The sequence below is a fragment of the Dipodomys merriami genome, unplaced genomic scaffold (genome assembly GCF_024711535.1).
Source record: "Dipodomys merriami isolate MVZ:Mamm:240054 unplaced genomic scaffold, mDipMer1.0.p SCAF_5, whole genome shotgun sequence".
NCBI classification, from domain to species: Eukaryota; Metazoa; Chordata; class Mammalia; order Rodentia; family Heteromyidae; genus Dipodomys; species Dipodomys merriami.
In genome coordinates, this window is record NW_027206068.1 from 34,236,999 (window position 1) to 34,258,551 (window position 21,553).

The following is a 21,553-nucleotide window of genomic DNA, read 5'->3' on the forward strand; positions in this document are numbered from 1 at the left end:
CAGCATCATGCTGTGGGCTAAGGCAGTAAGAATGTGTTGACTCATTCCTTGGCGGTCACCCAATTGCTCCAGAGAATAAGGGATTGATATGATGCATGTTACTCATTTACATGGTGTTTTTTTTTTCCTGAGTGTGAAAAGGGATAAGTTCATTTTCAAGCTATGTGTTATATCAGATCAGCCAGCTACTCCTAGCATGTGATTTTCTCCACACATGTCCCAATGTGTCAGGAATAGTGCTGGGCATGGCATTTTTCTATCCAGACCCTTTTTGAAAACTACACAGAAATGAAATATTGCTTCTTATATAAGTAAAGATCCTGGAAAGACTGTGAAACCCATAATCCATGTTTATTTCCCTTGCCTCCTCAAACTTTATTCTGTCTCTCATTGTTTCTTCATTTTTTTCTAACTTACTAATCTAAGTGAAATGAAATATAAAGAATGTACCTCGCTTTTCCTCAAATTTAAAAAAATAAACAAAAAAACAAAACAAAACAAAAATCTACCATTATTTTTCTCCAAATACATAAGAAATCAATTACTGAAAGGAAGTTATAAATCTCAGTTGAAGAAAATACAATAAAAGCCAGATCTGACTAGCACCTTGAGTTCCTCCAATTCTACATTGAAATTATTTTTAACAATCAGACACTCATTGTATGTATACGTTTACATTATTACATTACATTATTTTTTACATTATTTTCTTCATGAACAAAAGTGTCTATGTGCTTCTGAAACTTACATGAAATGGAACTTTCATGATTTCCTACTTTGAGGTTCACCAGGAATATAATTTGAGGATTTGTTTAATTTACATTAAATATTACTTACTGCATCTTTTCCTTTCATTATGCATTCTTCCATTTTTACTGCTGTAGTAGGCCAATGTATCTGAAATGGAAGATCATAGGCTATAATTGCAACTGCACATAAAAATAAACCACACTGACAACATATTTCATTGTCTTCTGCAATTCAATGCATTTCCTCTTGGTTCTATTTCTGAAAAGTTAAAACAAGACTTTGTCTTCACAAAATTATTTGCATAATTAAGAAACTTGTCTTAAGTTTTTGGATTTTTCCCCCTAATCTAAGTCCCCTAAATCTCTCTTCAAGTCTCAGTAGAGGAGAAGCCAGCTATTAAGCCAACTCTTGTATTTGACCTGTCATAACCTCTGCCTTCCAGTGTCCATGCAAAGTAGGCAACCTCCTGGAGTTTCGTTTACATTCCTACCACCAACCACAGAAACCTGTATGTGGTGAGAACTCAGTAATGTTTGCCTGGTGAGCATGTTAAAGTATGAATAGCTTTGTAAATGCTGATGAATATTGGAACCACCAGTAATGTACTACACTACAGCTTTGTCATTTAAAACATTATTAAACAGCTAGTTTCTAAGTTTTCATTACATTCTAACTATTTGGGCTTTGTTAAGGAGAGAAAACATACCAAGTACTTCTATTTCTCCTCCAACAGTACCTCCTAGCAGTTTGTTAAGACCACACGTAGAAATCATTAAGTTCTTATTTCACTAACTTTTGACTACAGTAGTTATTTTTAAAGAAATTATTTTTTAGCACTGTCTTTTCAGACTGTTGTGTTCCCTCCACCCCACTTTTTTCTTAGACTACAGGATCACATTATGTGCCAGACATTTTGTTTATGCTTTTTGTCTCATAAAATGCTTGCCCAGAAGTTTGAGATTTTTATGCTCATGGTTTCTTGTCATCTCTGATCTTAAAGTACTCTTCCTTATTTAAATCATTTATTTTTTCCTTCTCTATTCACTTACACCACTCCACATTATTGCTACTATATTTGGTTATAGTACTTTTCTGTTCATATAAATTCTTTATAAAGTATATACTATATTGTTCCATGCATATTGATGTAATTGTGTGTGTGTGTTTGTGTGTGTGTGTATGTGTGTGAATGTGCCCTCACTGGCCCTGGGGCATGAACTGAAAACCTAGGGGTTGACCTTAAGCTTTTATGCTCTACCACTGTGTGTTCCCTTAGCCTATTATATCTCCTCTCACTGTACCTGTCACTAAACCATTTCCTTTAGTCTGAAAAAAAATGTTCTGGTTATCTAATTAATATGAGATGTTGCTTGCTCAAAGGAAGTATTTTTAATTCAGGTAGAAAACACGAGTCATTTTTAAAGTTTGGTCAACATTCAACAATGAGAAATCCACATTTCTGGTTGATCTAACGATGATAAATCCTATATCTATAGATGATAAAGCCTAAGTATTGGCATGAATGTGAGACAATGTTCCTCTGGAGTTAACATGTGATTCATCGTTCAATAGGGAAATTATGCACTGGCTGATTTCAGCCTTTACTTTTACCCAACTGGGCCTGTATGCATTTTCATTTGTGAGATCTGTTGTGTATTTGTAAATTCCAAATATATTCAAGGGTAAATATATATGAATATATGTATGTAAACATATATATATATATATATATATATATATATATATATATATATCCTATATAAACCCAGGGAAAACAATTATATTCCAGAAATAAAATAAAAAAGGTGCATTGCTTAATTCTACATTGTGTAGAAAATCCAGATCCTGATACAGGAAAATTATCAAAGTGATGACAATAGTACTTACAATCATCTTTGTATGATCTGATTTATTAACATAGAAATAAGCACTGTATGCTTTGATTATAATTAGTGCATTAACTCCCAAAGACTTTTCTACTGACAAAGTCAGGATCAGGTATTCTGTTGTTGCTGTTGTTGCTTTTCTTTTTTTGTGCTTTTGTTTTTATTGGCCAGTCCTGGGGCTTGAACTCAGGGCTTGGGTGCTGTTCCTGAACCTCTCTGTGCTCAAGGCTATAAATACTCTACTACTTGAGCCACAGCACCACTTCCGGCTTTTTCTGTTCATCTGGCACTGAGGAATCAAACCCAGGGCTTCATGCACCACTAAGCCACATTTCCAGCCCAGGATCAGGTATTCTTTAACTTCCACCGTGTACTATATAAATTTTAAATGAAAGCATGTGAGTTTTTTATATTCCAACATGAGAATAAAAGACTAAAAAAGGTGAAGATGTAAAATAAAACCTATTATAATTACTAAAACCTACATCCCAATCTTCAAATAGATTTTAGCAATGATTCTATCAATGGTTAAAGAAAGATCACACATAACTATTTTATAGTATATAAAGTTCAGTTCCAGACTTGCTTGAGTCTGAAGGAGTTACCAACCCTATTATGAGGTATGAATCCTGGAAGTCAAGTGCAGAGAGTAAAAGTTTTACCTCACTTACTATTTGGGGGGGAAATTATCGCATGGAGGGGTAGGTTTCCTCTGATGGTTTCTAAGACCCTTTCTAACTGGAGATTAAAATTTGGGGATTTCCTGTGGATGCATATATTAGAATCTGTACATGTGTACATGAATTTCAAGTATATATATTGTACATGCATTCATAAAAGAAAATGTAAACTCATTTTGGGATCACTTGTCACTGGAAATACTTTCATGACTAAATTACTTATCAATATGTATAAATTATAGGACACCTCACTCCTAATTCAGAATAAGGTATTATTTCTATGAAATGCAATGATTTTCTGCTTTTTAATAACAGAATCACTTTTTACCCATTTTCTCTTCATTATTGCGAAGATAACTTCCTTAAATTGTGTTTCCAGATCACAATATCTTATATTCTCTTAAATCATTGTTTCATTATATCTATTGCCAGGATTAGGCAAACATACTTTTTGAGGGTAATTCTTAAAACCGTTCTATATTTTTTGATAGTTTTTTTTCTTATTTTATTTCCCAGTAACCTGTAAAGATGAGAAATACAACCTCTACGTAGGATAAATGGAGGACCAGGAATTTTGCTCAATGGTTCTATACTTGGCTATTATCCATAAGGTCCCAGGTTCAACCTCCTAGTTCTACAAACCAACAACAGCAACAGTAAATGGAAGACCAATTTTTCCTGATCATGATAATACAGGCATTGTTCACCCTCTGGTCAAAGGTGGGGCACATTTGCTGGCCGCCTCCTTGTAAGACTCAGAGTTTTCCTAGAGGTCTCTGAAATGGACCAAATATCCACTATATGTGCAGCTTTTACTGCTATGCATTGCTTGCTGAGGGACTGAAGGGCAAGGAAAGTGCTGGAAACATGAGGCTCTGGCTGCCTGCTGTGTCCCAGTAATAAGAGACCTTTGTCTCTGACCCTTGAGTTCTGTTTTTTGACACCATCCATGAAACTGTGAAAAGCTAATTGTGTTCAATATGAGGAACACTCCCAGACCCCTCACAGCTTCAAACAAACAAAAGATAATATGTGACAAAGATGACGTTCAGAATATACATTGATCCAAGCAGCAAGCATAATGATAGCAATTGCTCTACAAACGATGAAACTATTCTTTAAGACATTTTACAAAGTGTTTCAAAACGAAACCTTTCCTGGTATCTTTACAACATTGTGTTTCTCTCTCTATTTATCCCCTGTAGTGTTTTTCACTTCTCTAGGAGTCTAATGATTTGTGCATTTAGTGTTAGCTCTGTTATTGGACTATAAATTGCAGAAAGCAAGGCAGTGCTCTGTATATTTTTGTATACATAGCAATGTTTGTCTGAACAATACATCAAACACAGCCATGTTTGATGATTGCCTTGTATCAATCAACACATTTGTATCACAGGCTCTCTAAGGTCAATTCATTAAAAGAGCTCACAGTCCAGTTTGAGAGTAAGATTTAGTGGCATGGAAATGTAATAAGTACCAAAAGTAAGTAACATTTTCCAGTTAAATCAGGAAAGAAGGAAGGTTGGAAGTTGGCAGTAATTTTTTCAAAGACCAGTAGGATCTTTGAAGGGAGACAAAAAGATGTTGAATAGGTTTCACTGAGGAAATAGAAGGGGGAGAGAGGAAAATACTAGATTATAAGCACACAACAGAGCAAAATCCAATATATGGGAAAAATGTTACTAAAATGTTGGTGGTGGTGTTAAGTTTGGTTTGGATTCTTTGGTTGGCATTGTTAGAAAAGTTTTACAGGCTCAGGACTGCTTTCAAAAGCTAACTGAGGTGACAAAACATGACAAAGAGACCTCACTGGAAGTGGAAAGTTACTTTTTTACAGTCGTCATGTTCTGCCAAACCAGGAGAGGAAATGATCTCTCTCATTTGTTTTGGCAGTCAGGGTGCCTTTTGGTTCTGCTCCAGTTTAGCATCCACAAAAATCCATAAGATTAGGCTGTTTTGCACAAAACATTTTTAAAGGCAGTTAAACAACAGGGTATAATAGTATTTTCAAACTATCTACCAAAAATGGTTCAAAACACAAAAGGTTAAATACACACCATTTCATCACAATATCCCACAATGTAATTTAATTGTTTCATTGCACATTAACAAGCCATTTTCTATCCATTTTCTTCTCCTTCAAGGAGAAAAATAAGATAAAATATAAATTAGATTACAGTAATATTTTTGGACTTCCTGTTGAGTTGCATAATTATAGCAGAATTAAGGATTTAACATCTTATTGTTACAACATCTTTCAACACTCAGAAAATAATAAAGAAAGAATAATCTAACAATCTAGAAAACTTCCCTTATCATTAAAAATAAATAAAATGACTCAGTTTATATAATCTATGCTCACAGAATATATTAAGCAATAAAGACTTTATTGTAACAGCATCACTTCTACTATTCCTACTTTTATTATTTTGATAAAAATGTATGTACATGTTTTCAGTTTTTTATCTGTGCACATTACCAGAATCCAGCAAAATGCATTTAATTATACAATCTATAAATATCATTAAAAGAAATAGAATATAATGTAAGTATAACACATTAAAATAACCCTAATGGCTTATAAATTACTAGTCTTCAACCTCATGCACATTATCTGTCTTTGTGTTTGTGCCTTTGCACTTATTATAATGACTGTAATTATTCAAGTGTTTTGAATGTCAAAATTATTATCATTTAGTCTGTACATGAAATTTGTATTAAAAAGCTTGCTCCCTAAAACATTTTAGCTAAAACAATATTACTACTATACAAACATTAGTGGCCTGATGAAGGCCCTCTTTTGTGGATGAAATATACCTAACTGATATCAGTGGCATGGATTAGCATATGAAAATTATATTTTAATACCTAATTTCCACTTAAGCACAAGCTAAATTATAAACTATCTTTCACCTTTGATTTTTAAAAAAAGGTAACATAAGTAAGAGAAGCATATGTATCTTCACAAACAGAATCACCTAACAGCACTGTCCTACCTAGAGACATCCACATTTGGAAGTATAATATTTTTAACTTAAATTATAATGATGAAATTAATTGGATAAAAACATGCTGAAATCTTGAAAGATGGGGGAATAATTATAACCAAATTTCCCAAATAATCTCTATTACGGAATATGGACTATTCTCTGTTTTTCTCATGAAATATAACCTGAACAAACATATGCATTTCTGATGTCCTCATGGAATACAAAATAGAAAAGAAAATTTTATACATTATACTAGTATTAGTATTTTTCAGAGAGTAATTGTGTCTTGCAGGAAGTCCATAATTCTCACATGCATACAGATTGCATGAAAAATTAAGGACAGAACATGGGAAAGCTAATTTGCTCCCTGGGGTTGAATACTAGAATCTGCTTATGATCTCAGTTCTCACTATGAGTAAACAAAAGGACCTGATCCCTTATAGGACTAGTTAGTGGTTCTTCATTACTGTCACCAGCAATTAACTGTTCCCCTAGTTGATAAATTCCTAGGGTAAAATGACATCAGGCAAAGAGAGTAAGAACCATAAGACAGAAATAGCTCATTACAAAGGCATTACAAGCAGAAGTAATGGTATATTGAAGACCAATTTAGGAGGCTAGAACTTCCCTCCAAAGAAGTAACTAGGTTCTCAATGAGGCTGTGGAAAAAGCATAGTGTTTTAAGACAGATCTGACTGCATGTAAATTCTAACTGCCTCTGTCTCCTTGGCCCTAGCTTTTTCCTTCCCTTACCCAATGAACTTCTGTTAAAGTGATCACACTAAACTATTATTCTAATTATGTTATGCCCACATTTACAATCCTTCAGTGACTCCAGCACTGGCTATGACTACATTTCAACAGCATGGCTGTCAATTTTCTTCTTGAGCTAGTTGAAGCTACATTTTTCCCTTTTTCTGTTCTTACCCTTTCCCCCCACCAATCTACTGCAGCCAAGATACTTCATTCTTTCAAATTGCTCCCTCTAAAACTTCTGTCCTTTCTCCTCCTATGTTGTTCCTAACGGTGACTTCTGTACATCAAATTTCTATCTTCAAAGTCCAATTTAAATTAAATCAACGTCAGGAATCACGACTTGGACATTTTTATATATACTAAGTATATCATTTGAACTTTTATAATTGTTTATTTAAATAATGCTGTCTGCCAGGTGGGCGCTGGTGACTCTTGCCTGTAATCCTAGTTCCTTAAGAGGCTGAGATTTGAGGATTGCAGTTCAAAGCCAACCCAGGTGGGAAAGTCCATGAGACTTATCTCCAATTAAACACCAGAAAACTGGAAGTAGAGCTATAGCTCAACGTGATAGAGATATAGCCTTGAGCAAAAATTTCTCAGGGTCAGTGCCCAGGCCTTGAGTTCAAGCCCCTGGATTTAAAAAAAAAAAAAAAGGAAAGAGAGAAAGAAAGAGAAAAAAACAAAACAACAACAATAAAAACGTTTGCTATCTGTGGTACACATGTGTAGCTAAAATATCATACATATTTTAGAATGTGGTTGAATAATTTATATCTTAAATAGCCCCTAAAACTATGTATAAAACTATAACTCATTTAGAAAGGACAACACATTAGAATGATCCAGTTTAAATCACAATATTGGCAACAAGCATAAAGACAGTGTTCTCCATGTTTGAGGAATTATCCAGGTACAGAGGATCTCAATTAAGAGAAAGATACTGTGGTTTCTCTGCTCATGATTGAACAAACAGAAATAGAAACAGGAGACCAATATTGTGGATTACTCATATAATAAATGTCGGGCTTCAGATGGAAGTGTAGGATATCTTGCTCTGGAATCTGTGCTTTATTACATGTAACTATTTTAAAAAGATCTTCCTGGGGTTGGGAAGGTTACTCAGTGGGAGAGAGCTCTCTTTGCATGCTTGAGACCCTCGGTTCAATTCCTCAGCACCACATGAGCAAAAAAAGCCGGAAGTGGAGCTGTGGCTCAGGTGGTAGAGCACTAGCCTTGAGCTGAAGAGCTGAGGGAAAATGCCCAGGCTCAGAGTTCAGGCCCCATGACAAGCAAAAACAAACAAACAAACAAACAAACAAATAAATAAATAAATCTTCTAATATAGCTCAATTAAAATAAGAAAATAAAAAATCTTAACATTTTGGCACTTTGTAACATGTTTTGAAAATGTAATTGTCATTCATCTCTATAGTATTCTAGACATAAATATTATTTTAAGACAAATTTTAGGAAAAAAAAGAGATGGCCTATATACATGTGACAAATATAAATAAGGAAATAATTGTTTTTCATGGAAACCAAAAATGTCTTCAAAATTCTTAGGTCCCATGTGAAAAAAATACCAAAAGTACTGCTCAGAGGATTCTACTTCAGATAATACTAATACTAATTTCAGTTTACAGCATATTTGCACTACTATATCACTATTTTAAGACATAATATTAAAATCTTTTTAAGTCAAAAGAAAATAACTCAAATTAGAAATCCAACATTAACATAGTAAGATTTCCCTGTCTCTTCTGGTCACATTTTGACATTTCGAGAGGAATAAATGAATAAATAAATAAATCCTTAATCCTTAGGTTAAGATTATATATATGTTAATATATAGAAGTATAAAAATTGCTTAATAAGTGACAGGAATTTGAATGAAGATTTTTTTGGTGGTACTAGGATTTGAACTTAATCTTTTTCCTTGCTTGCACAGCTGTCACTCTACCATTTGACCCATGCCTCCAGTCTGGCTTTTGGATGGTTGCTTTAGAGATGATTGCTTTTGAGCCACAGTTTAGATTAGTGGGGCCAGGAATGAAGACAATGTTAATAGAAGAAAAATAGCTAGAGAGGTTGAGCATTTCTTCATGTGTCTATTGATCATTCTTATTTCCTCTTCAGAGAAGTTTCTCTCTAAGTTGTTAGCCCACTTATTTATCGGGCAGTTGTTTAAGAATTTGTTGTTGGGGGATTTAATTTTTTGTGTGCGTGAAAATACCACACAGAGGGGTTACAAATACATGGGCAAGATAATGAGTACATTTTTTAATCAAGCATTGTTGCCTCCTCCTTTGTTTCCCCTTCCCATCTCTTTCCACCCCACCCCACCCCCCACCCCCCCCAAAGTTGTAAAGTTCGTTTTTCGACATAATGATTTTTACATCTTATTGTTGCAATGCGTCCACCTGTGTTCCTATTTAAACGATTTGTTTATTCCCTTCCCCTCCACAAATTATACCAACATCAAATACAGTGAAAGCAGGACCACAATTTTCTTGATCCATTCATCTACTGAGGGACATCTGGGTTGGTTCCATATCTTAGCTATGGTAAATAATGCTGCAATAAACATACTTGTGCTGGTAGCTTTAGTATGGTCTTCTTTGTGATCATCTGGGTAAATGCCCAAAAGTGGGATTGCTGGGTCATAGGGGAGCTCTATGTGGAGTTTTTTGATGAACCTCCATACTGCTTTCCAAAGTGGTTGAACAAGCTTACATTCCCACCAACAATGCAGTGGGGTTCCTTTCTGTCCACATCCCCTCCAGCATCTGTTGTTACTAGAGTTCTTGATTCTAGCCATTCTAACTGGGGTGAGGTGGTTTCTCAATGTTGTTTTGATTTGCATTTCTTTTATGGCTAAAGAGGTTGAGCATTTTTTCATGTGTCTATTGGCCATCCTTCTTTCCTCTTCAGAGAAGTTTCTCTTTAAGTGTTTAGCCCACTTATTTATTGGGCTGTTGTTTCTTTGAGGATTTGTTTAGGATCAAGAAAATGTGGTGTATATATACACAATGGAATTCTATGCCTCCATCAGAAAGAATGACATCGCCCCATTTGTTAGAAAATGGAAAGACTTGGAAAAATTATTTTAAATGAAGTAAGCCAGGCCCAAAGAAACATAGGTCCCATGGTTTCCCTTATTTGCAATAACTAGTCTATGTCTGAGACAAGCAGAAAAGGTCAGATAAGTTGATGTTAGGTGCAATGAACCCCAAGATAAATATTCAAATGTTTTTGCTTTCATGCAATTGTTTCTAACATATTTATAAGATGATTTCTTTGTTGCTTTTTATGTCCCTCCCCCATGGTATTTTCACTGTATTTGATAGGGGATTTAATTTTTTGAGTTCCAAGTATATTTTAGATATGAGACCCTTATCTGTTGTATGGCACATGGAGATCCTCTCCCAATCTGTGGACTTTCTATTTATCTTGCTAGCTATGTCCTTTGCCAGGCAGAACCTCTGCAGCTTCATGCAATCCCATTTGTCCAACCTTTCTTTGATTTCTTGTGTTTCTGGGTCTCTATTAAGAAAATTTCAGCCTGTGCCAAGGAGAAGTAGGATTTCTCCTATTCCATCCTGTACAGTTTTCAGGGTGACTCTGATGTCTTTGATCCATTTGGAGTTGATTCTGGTGCAGGGTGATATATAAAGATCTAGCTTTAGTTTTCTACAAATGATTATCCAGTTTTGCCAGCACCATGTATTGAAGAGGTTGTCTTTTTCCAGTCTGTTTTTTTAGCTCCCTTATCAAAGATTAGGTGGCTATAGGTCTGTGGGTTCATTTCTGGGTTTTCAATTCTATTCCATTGGTCCTGAGGTATCTTCTTGTGTCAGTACCAAGCTGTTTTGATTACTATGGCTTTGTAGTAGAGTTTGAAATTTGGTATTGATATTCCTCCAGCACTGTTCTTTCTGTTAAGGATCATTTTGGCTGTTCGGGGTATGTTATTGTTACATATGAATTTTTGGATTGCCTCTTCTATTTCTTAGAAGAATGAGGATGGATTATTGATAGATATCGCACAACATTGAGATTCCACCTACCCCAGTCAGAATGGCTATAATCAAGAACTCTAACAACAACAGATGCTGGAGGGGATGTGGCCAGAAGGGAACCTTACTGCATTGTTGGTTGGAGTGTAAACTTGTTCAACCACTTTGGAAAGCAATATGGAGGTTCCTCAAAAGACTCCACATAGAGCTCCCCTATGACCCAGCAATCCAACTTTTGGGCATTTACCCAGATGATCACAAAGAAGACCATACTAAAGCTACCAGCACAAGTATGTTTATTGCAGCATTATTTACCATAGCTAAGATATGGAACCAATCCAGATGCCCCTCAGTAGATGAATGGATCAAGAAAATGTGGTATACATAAACTATGGGATTCTATGCCTCCATCAGAAAGAATGGCATCGCCCCATTTGTTAGGAAATGGAAAGTCTTGGAAAAAATTGTATTAAGTGAAGAAAGCCAGACCCAAAGAAACATAGGTCCTATGGTTTTGCTAATTTGCAATGACTTGTATATATCTGGGACAAGCAGAAAAGGTCAAAAGCTATGTATGTATGAACAGATAAGATGATGTTAAGTGAAGTGAACCCAAAGAGAAGGACAAGTGGTTTTTTTCTTTCTTGCTATTGTTTCTAACATATTTATAAGGCACCATGTGATTTTTTTTGTTGCTTTGTATGTTCCTCCCCCATGGTATAATATCTGTTTTCACTGTACTTGATGTTGGTATAATTTGAGGAGGGGACAGGAAAAAACAAAATGCTTAAATAGAGATACAGGGAGGTGGGGGAGTGTAGTTGTGGAAGTGAGAGGGAAGGGATGGTAGGGGAAAAACAAAGAAGGAGGCAATAATGCTTGATAAGAAATGTACTCATGACCTTGCTCATGTAACTGTATTCCCTCTGTACAGTATTTTCACAATAAAAAACTTATATTAAAAAAGAAAAATAGAAGTTAACTTAAAGAAAAATAACACTGTTTCCTATGGTTAGAGTCCTGTCTCACTTTAGAGAGTAGGACAGAGAAAGGCACAAGTTATACTGTAGGCCAACAAGTACAAGGGTCTAAGGTTAATATTTCCTCTTTCCCTTTCCCATCCTTCCCTCCTTGCTACTGTGCTGACACTGGCATGACCAGAAATTTTTGCATGCTTTAATTGTTTCACCCAGTGTTTCCTCCAATTCAGACATGGCTACTTTGGTGCTCAATGGAATTAGTGAGAAGGGAATATTATATATATATATATATATATATATATATATATATGTATGATTTGAGAGAGTGTGATATACAAAAACTACTCTCTTTTTGATGAGGGTGGGGGTGTTTCACATTAGCAAAGCAAATGGAATTCCAAAGTTGGAATTCCAAAGCAGGAAAACTGAAGTTTTAATTTTCTAGTAAGGTTTGCAGATCATTTGTGAATGTGACATAGATACAATTTCATTCTGAAGGAGTGTTAGTATGTGGTCTGGGAAATGCAATGCATGAAATAATTTATAACAAAGCCAGGTCCTAAAAGTAGTAATGTAGTAAAGTATGTTTATTAAATACTACGTTTGTAATTATTTCAAAATTTCATGGGAAAAATTGTTCCTCTGTGGGTGCCTCTCCACATAAATTGTGTTTTAGTAGACAGGAAACAATCATTTACTTGACACCACATAAGAGGATCAGTATTACCCAGAACGTATAGGAATACACAATACTCCAGGATTACACAATCCTGAAAGCACATTACAGTCACCTGGTTGGGGTTTTAAATGATCACTACTTATTCTTCATTCTATCACCAGTGTAGGATGAAGGTACAAATCTTACTTGTAAGATCCTCAAGTGTTTATCAATATGCAGCCAAGTTTCAAATTGCTACCACATTTAAAGCAAGAACCTTTTCTCTTTGCCAAGAGGGAAATGGCAGGTGGTGAATAGATGGAGAGACTGGGGTCTATCGAAGGCTGACAAAATTAAATTAGAAGAAAATAGAGAGAAGACTGGAGGTTTGGCTCAACTGATGTAGCACTTGCCTAGCAAGCCTGAGGCTGAGTTCAAACACTAGCAGAACATCCCCCCCCCCAAAAAAAAAGAAGAATGAAAGTAGAGAATAATTTATTTGAAAGTGATATGGACAATAAATACAATGGGATTTAAAAGCAGGAAGACAGTGAAGAGAACCAATTTCCCAGTCTGCAAAGCCAATAGATGACATATACAAAATAAAATATGCACAGCCCTATTTGTTGATTTTGTAGAAAGAGATAAAGAATATGATAATATATTTCTACAAAAATACTCAGCAGAGAAGGACTCCCATCACATGCAAAGGAAGTAGTGTCACACAGCTGAAAGAAGATACCTTTGATGTAACAAGACAGGAGGAAGAAAAGTCTCACAGAAACAGGACATCTGGTGCTGAGTGAGGACCAATATGTTTAGGGGCTTCAATTTACTAAATGAAGGTAAACATTAAGTTATTCATCTTCCCTGAATTGATCGTCAGGATTAATTCATCACATATCCCTGTTGACCTCAGCCACCATGGGAAGTCCTGACCCTCACCCGAGGTCAATAGTCAATACTTGTAGTCATGTCTCATAGGATTCACGAGTGTCACCACTCTAAAGGCCTTAGACCATTTTGTTATATCCTCTACAGCATCATTAACAAAACCCACTTTCCTCATCCTTCTTTACCTTGTGCTGTAATTAAAATCAGATTGTTACTGGAGATAATATGGTCAGTATCTATTCTATTTGGGTATGTTCTCTACCCTATAATTGATCTTTTTTTTCCCTAGCCACTTACACCCCCACCAATGCCTTTATTGTTGTATCTTCCTAAGATGTATTATTTTTCTTCATAGAATTACCATATGTTCCTTATAGGATGTTATTGTTTTATTTTTCTATTGCTTTTTCTAAGTTTTATACGACATGTGTTCAATAATGTTATTCAATAGTAATGAAATAAAAAGGACCAAATGTGAAATTACAGTTGTTCAGATAAGTTATTGTACAGGGGTCAGTGAACCATGGACAAGTGTTTAGGAATACTTGGATCAAATACATTAATAGAAGAAATGTAGGAGTCAAAGTGGGAAAGAAAGTAGATCTCTGGCAACTGGTACATTGGTGGATGGAGTAGATTTGTATAAGCATACTAGATTGCTATTTGGCATCATCTTGAACAAGTGACACTCATATATCTTATAGATAGGAATTACACTAGGAATTTCACTCCTTGGAAACTCTGTGTGTGCATGTGTGCATGTGTGTGTGTGCGTGCGCGCGCGCGCGCGTGTGTGTGTGTGTGCGTGTGTGTGTGTGCGTGTGTGTGTGTGTGTGTGTGTGTGTGTGTGTGTGTGTGTGTGTGTGTGTGTGTGTGTATCAGGAGGCTTTTCTTTTTTTGTCAGTTGAGGGGTCCTCAGGGCCTGGTCCCTGTCCCTGAGCTCTTTGGCTCAAGCATTCTACCACATTGAGCCACAGCTCCACTTCTGGTTTTTTGAGTGGTTAATTGAAGGTAAGAATCTCTTGGACTTTTCTGCCTGGTCCAGCTTCAAACTGGGATCCTGACATCTCAGCCTCTTGAATAGCTAGGATTATAGGCATGAGTGACCAGTGCCCAGACAGGAAAATTCATAGAATAAGTGTAGCAACACTGATCAAATAAAATACTAGAAATCATTCAAATATTCTTTAGCTTGGAATGAGTAGTAAAATTGTAGTCTATTCAGTTGATGGAAAATAGCAGAGAAAATCAAAGTAAGAAATGCTTAGTGTATGCAAATGTTACAATAAGTCTTCTTCACAAATGTATATACCTTTCCCCCTTCTAAGGAAAAACAAAAAAACAATAGAGGCGCAAACAGGTTAAGGAATTTACCCAATGTTATCATATACCAAAGTAACTCAAATTCAGAGTCTGTTCTTACTTCAAGAGACAAAGAATATGATTGAATCTAAATAAACAAATGAATATAAAACAACAAATTCAATTATATGATATGGAAACATATTATATATATCATATTTGCATAGCTCAAAAATATCAACACTAATTGAATAGTGTGCACATGAAGAACCTTTCATGTACGACAAAATAATTTTGAATACTAAAAATAAAAAGATAATTATAAACTCCAGTAAAGCAATTGCTCTAGAATGTGGGGGCAAGTGGAATAAAGTAGAAGATGATGTAGTTATCTAAGTAATGGGATTGGTGAGTTCTTATTCTTGAGCTGGTTGAGTTACAACTGAATACAATCCTAAAATATTTGGGTTACTTATGTCCTTTTATCCATCAAATTTTAGTAGATATGGAAAGATATTAAAAGTAAGAATTAAATGGAATGGATAAAGTGATGAAAATGAGCATTAGTTACATATTCAAGATACTTGATTTGAAGAAAGGTGGAATATGGTATAATTAGAAAGATCAGTGTCTGAGGTCTGAGATGTGTGTGTGTGTGTGTGTGTGTGTGTGTGTGTGTGTGTGTGTGTGTGTGTGTGTGTGTGTGTGTGTGTTTAAGGAGAGAATCTAGATCCTGATTATATATAAGAGGGCTAGATTCAGTAATTTGAATTGGAGTGTTGTGTCCTAGAAAGTCTGTGGAGAGCTTGCTTGTTCATGTTGCTTTCCTACTGTTCTACCATTTGTGCCATACCTCTAGCATAGCTTTGGAAGATGGAGTATCACAAGCTTTTCTATCCTGACTGGCCTTGAACTGTGACCCTCTGGCTCTCAGCCTCCTGAATAAGCTAAAGATTACAGGAGCTATCAACAACACCCAGTGAGACATTGTGTTAATTATCATGACTATTGTCCTGCTACTAGAATCTATTGTGTAAAGACTAGAAACTAAATTCAAAGTCCTAAACCAAGTAGGACATCATTCTTTTCAAATAAGAATAATTTAAAATGCCAAATGATGTTATAGAAAGTTTGACAAACCCAATGGCAGACAAAGCAAAGCAGGGTGGAGGACTAATATATACATAGATATTACTAATATATATTGATATATTAGCAAACAATTAATTAAGAGAGCAATTCAGGAGAAGACCTTGGCTGAAAAGTAGCTGCATTACATCATCAGAGCCTGGAGACCACCAAGGAGTCAAATTTGTCTTCAGCCTACTGCTTTAAATAGAAGGCCTGTGAGGCTGACCTCATTCCAGCTTTGCTGTAACTGGAAACAAACACAAAGGGCCTATTGAGAATTTTATTACTGATCACTCTGGAAAAACAGACAAAGCATGTAGCAAGTACAAAATAAAAATGTAGGTGGGATGAAGTTACCTCCAAGGTAAGGAAGTGTAAAAGCTACGCTTTTTCTCTAGGACCTGCCATTACTGTAGACCAGAGAGGGTTCTTCACAAGGCTGACAATTGTAAGGTTGAATCAACTATGTTACTTGAAAAGGCAATCCAAATTGTATGAGCTTTAAGACCCAGAGGAAAATGAAATTTATCTCTTGAGTGCATGAGAAATGTTGAATTTAGTCATTTCTGTAGTTGCTTTTGTTGATATATTTGCTTACATGCATCCTGAAGCTCAATAGCCACATACTGCTCTTGTTTAGTTTCCTAAAATTAGTGTATAAAAATTGATGGCTTTCTGGGTCTTCTACTCTTAGTGTTTTCACAGGTCATTTCCTCAATAAAAACCTGTCTTCTGGCATGAAAGGCCTGGGGGTACAATTAGGTCAAACAAAGGAGAATAATTCAGAGATTCAATTTCCCCTACTCTGAGGGGAATCACATTAGAGTGGAAAACTGCTATCTGTTGTTCTCATGGTGTCTATGGGAAGGAACAACTCAAAAAATTACTAAGAGATTCACCAAAGAAGCTGTTGATAAATATGGATTCCAGAGACTTTTCTCATGAGGGTCACATTAGATAATCTTGATCTGAAAAAGGCATTTTAGGAGCCATTTCCTTCACACCTTTACTTAATCATGAGTGATGCCAAATTCCCTTGGAGGATCTTTCAATAATCACATAATAAAATCTGCTTAAAAGATCTACTTTATAATCCCCAGTTTGGATACCAGAGAATTCAAATCCAAGTGTGAAGATGACATCACTCTGAGAGAGAGAGCATGAAAGAGAGAAAGAGAGAGAGTCAGAGACAAAAACAAAGACAGAGACACAGACACAGACACAGACAGATTACCAAGGAAGAAAGAAAACTGGGGGAAAAAAAGGGAAGCCAGGGAAGAAGAAAGGAAGAAAGGAAGGAAGGGAGGGAAGGTTGAAGTGTGAAAGAGAACATCCAATGCATCAAAGAAGAATCCATTGAATTTAATCAGGTCATTGTAAGTGTACATACTTGCATGTGATGTAAATGAGAGTAGAAACAGAAAGAGAAAAATCTAAAGAGAATATAGTGAAAATAAACCTAAAATTTATAGAAAATATTGATTTAGGATGTAATATAGTATTTGAGTCTACTCCATTGTGCAACAAATAGTATGATTGCAAAGAATATTTAAAGGGTACAATGAGAAATGGAAAAATAAAACTGGAATGTATAGGCCAAAAAAATTTTACTCAACATTAAAGAAACTCTAAAACACATGGACAGGTGTTCATGGCCTTTACACATGGGGCAAAGCAGAAATCTAAATGCCAGCAATGTGAGGGGAGCTGAATTTTTAAAAATAATGTCAGATATTCAAGGTGCATTGTAATTCATAAACTGCTTTGTTAAATGGTAACTGCTTTTGTACAACTGTTTAAAGAGAAGAAGGAGGAGGAGGAGGAAGAGGAGGAGGAGAAGGGGGAGAAATCTATAGATTGAGAAAGGGAGAAGAGTAAAGAATAAAGAGCAGGAAACATATATATGTATGTATATATATATATATATGAAAGAAAGAGAGAGAAAGAGAGAGAGAGAGAGAGAGAGAGAGAGAGAGAGAGAGAGAAAGAGAGAGAGAGCACAATAAAGTCAGATCATACTGTGGGGGATATTTAACTTATGAGTCCTAGAAGTCAAATGGGCAATTTAGAAGGAAAAAGATATGTCAGACAAATAATAACATTTTCCAGAGATGAACCCATGGAGTTCCATGTAGACAAGCCCAAAGTCAATAAAATTAACACATAAGAGACAGTAAATTCCAGATATTAAAAGGAAAATCTAAAAACTTGGGCTCAGCATACATGGGCAGGAGAGTGGTTACCTTACACAACTTTGGAATGAGAATTGCTCAATTCTTAGAAGCTACATTGTTGCTCAAAAATCATTGGAGCAAATTCTTCAGAACATGTGAAACAAATGAATTTCCACCTGGAATTTTATATTTCTCTTCTTATTGTGTGATAAACTTCCTCTAACATTAAATGGCTCAGCAGTCACAACTATTTTCCTAATTACAATAATATAAATAATTATTGTTTAACTAAAATTTGTATATCAACAAACTTGGAAGTCAAAAGGCAGGGACTAAAGAGCTGCTGGGGAAGAGTGGTGCATAGACATTTGAACTGAGCTACTACAAGAGAAGGAAGATAAAATTTTCGTCTTCCCTCAAGTTCACAGATCCAACCAAAAATCTGCAACCCAAAATTTCAATAAAGAGCAGTGCACAAATATTTGTATAAAGCATGTGGTGTGGGACAGGGTGGAGGAAACAGTTGTACAATTGTACTCTGGCCTTGTTCCTGCTAAACACAGACTCTAGCAGTGAGTTATACTCTTCAGCTCCTAGAGCAAAATATTGTGTATAAATAAAAAAGAACAAGAACCAGAAGAAGCATTGAAGAATTTAAAATTATTTCCTCTTGGGATTAGGAACTGCCAAGGACCATAGAATTCTGTTTTTTGTCATATTTTTAAAAGACTTAAAACTTGGATTTGGTCCACTTTGATGAATACAAAAACAAATTATAAAGAACGTGGATACCATACATACATTTGTCCTAAAAATACTATGATTCAAGTAATATTACATGTTTCATATAAAATAGATACAGGTCTAAAGAATTTAACCCAGATCAGTCCGTATATAAGCATAGAGTATTAAGAACTGCTGATGTTTTTGCAACCTTGACCATTTTCAAAATATATTCTTCCTTATCTTAATACCATGCTTTAATCTATCAAGTTCAAGGAGCATCCTTCTGAATTAGTATTATGCTAGTAGAACTACACGAGGCCGTTTTACCAATGTCATATACCCACATTTCTTCAAGCCTGGGCGTTGGAGCAATAAAACCCAGAGAAACTCCTAGTGATTCACAATGCTCCATCCCATGTCTCAGGATAGTGGGTGTGACAACAAAGTAAATAATGCAAGAAGAATGTCAGATCACCAGCAGGAGCCTTTGGGGATCTGTATATCAGTTTGTGTTCTAGAAAAGTGCGTTCATAATGTTTCATGAACTTTAAAAAATGATTTCATTTTAAAAGAATACTTTATTTCAATAAGGTAATCACTCAAAAAAAATTTAAGTGTTCAACACAGTGAAAGGAAATAAGCTGAGGATAATCCTTGCAATTCTTCTCCCCTTTGCTTTCCCTCTGGAATAGCAATTTGGTGTTTGGATACCTCTCTATAGCCGTCACTGATTCGCTCCAAGCTCAGGGAATACACAAGGTCCCTGCCTCCCACAAAGAGCCGTTCTTGATATTCATCCAGCAGCATTGCATGGAGATCCAGAAATCCAAAAGGGCTGTGAAATATTGATGTTCTGTTCAGATCCAAGAGTTCTGAAATGCAAAGACATATGTACACTAAGCAAAGAGAAAGTGCACATACTTTTGTAACACATTTTTCTTATCTCTACGTAGTTAACATTCATTTATCATAAATATAAAGTCTTCGAGTTTTATTTTTCAAAAAAGATTCTTGTATATTGTACAATAATATAATAAAGTATATTGTCACTTCTCAGTATCTACAAGGAATAATTTCCAGGTTCCTCCACTAAAAATAAAAAATTCCAAGGTTGTTCAAGTCCCTTTTACAAATGGTATATAGCTGTGGCATTTAACCCATGTACATTCTTCTCTACCTTCAGTGATCTCTAGGTTATTTTTATTACCAAACACAATGTAAATGCTATGTAATAGTCATTGTACTGTATAATTTGGAGAATAATGACAGGAACAGTATTTGCATGTTGAATATAGACACATCATTTTAATCCACAGTGATTGAATCTGTGGATATAAAACCCATAGATATAAATGATTGCCTGCTTGTGCAGTATAAATCGCAATGCATTTTAATGTGTGAAAATTTAAATATTTTATAAATGTGTGAACCTAAAAACAAGTCCAACTTAATATGTAACTATTCTGTTTTTGTATACATAATGCTATGTGAAAAAGTCATTTTATACCTTCTACATATATAACAAAATGTCAAATCTAACCATTAGTGGTTCATGTCTATAATCTTAGTTACTTAGGAAGCTGAGAAACAGAGAATCATGGCTCAAATCTAGCCAAGGCAGATAATCCATGACTCCATCCCCAAAGTAAACTTCAGAAAGCTGGGCTAAAGGTATCCAGTGGATAGAGCACCAGCTGAGCAAGTAAGCCTAGCCAATACAAGATTTTAAGCTCAAATCTTCATCTTACAAACCCTCATCTTCAGTTCAAGCCTACACATAGCACATCCAAAGTGTATTCTTTTTAACCCTAAATTGAAAACAACTTGGAAAAATGATGTTACAACTTGAAATTGGTATTAAAAGTCACATCCCATATCAAACTGCACAACTCTGGGAACTATGAAGATTGTGTATACAGTGGAGTTTTCACCTAACTTTCATAACAGTGAGAAATTGTTAGACTAGTGAAGATATAGTTTCTACCATTCTTGATTTGAGCTAGTATATGAACTGCAAATACTTAATTTTTAAAAATCAGAATTTGGCAAACCTCTCTTGTATGTAATCTTTTTGTTCAAGGCATGAATTATTTAAACTCAGTAAAATGATATGTCAGAGTTGGTGTTAATGAGGAAAAAATATTGCCCCAAGGCTACACGCTGAAAAAGACGTTTGGGAAAGGTAACTTTCTTTACCAAAGGTCAATGCCTAATGCATCTGAAAGAAAATGTCTATTCTTACTGACTAGAACACTAAAACATAAGAAATAAGAACAAGATCGGTAGGTGTAGAACATTTTGCTTGTCCTTTTAAAATGTATGTTTCTAACAAATGTAAACTTGAACTTACTTGCCATCTCAGAGCTCAATAGGGTGAGGCAGGAAGATTGTGAAATCAGGGCCAGCCTCAGCTGGCTGTAGAGAAAGTGATGGGGGAAAAAGTGCTTTGGAATTTACAAAACTATAAGTATAAAATAAAAATTTTAAATGGCTGAGGTGGGGAGAGATGGGTGAAAACAATGGAAATGATGACATTTATTAGCATACATTTTATTCACAAACTGACATGTTGAACTAAGACCATTTTGAACAAATACTTAAGATAAAAAT

General features: G+C 35.3%; 1 protein-coding gene across 1 annotated transcript in view; it reads right to left on the reverse strand.

Annotated features, from left to right (window-relative positions):
• Positions 1-21,553, reverse strand: part of Sema3e (semaphorin 3E) — a 208,043-nt gene that overhangs the window by 82,830 nt on the left and 103,660 nt on the right. Inside the window, exons 2-3 of the mRNA XM_069996369.1 lie at positions 19,655-19,815; positions 838-897 (exon numbers count right to left, since the gene is read on the reverse strand). Coding sequence (XP_069852470.1) covers positions 838-897; positions 19,655-19,815 — 221 coding nt within the window. The remainder of the gene's footprint in view (positions 1-837; positions 898-19,654; positions 19,816-21,553) is intronic.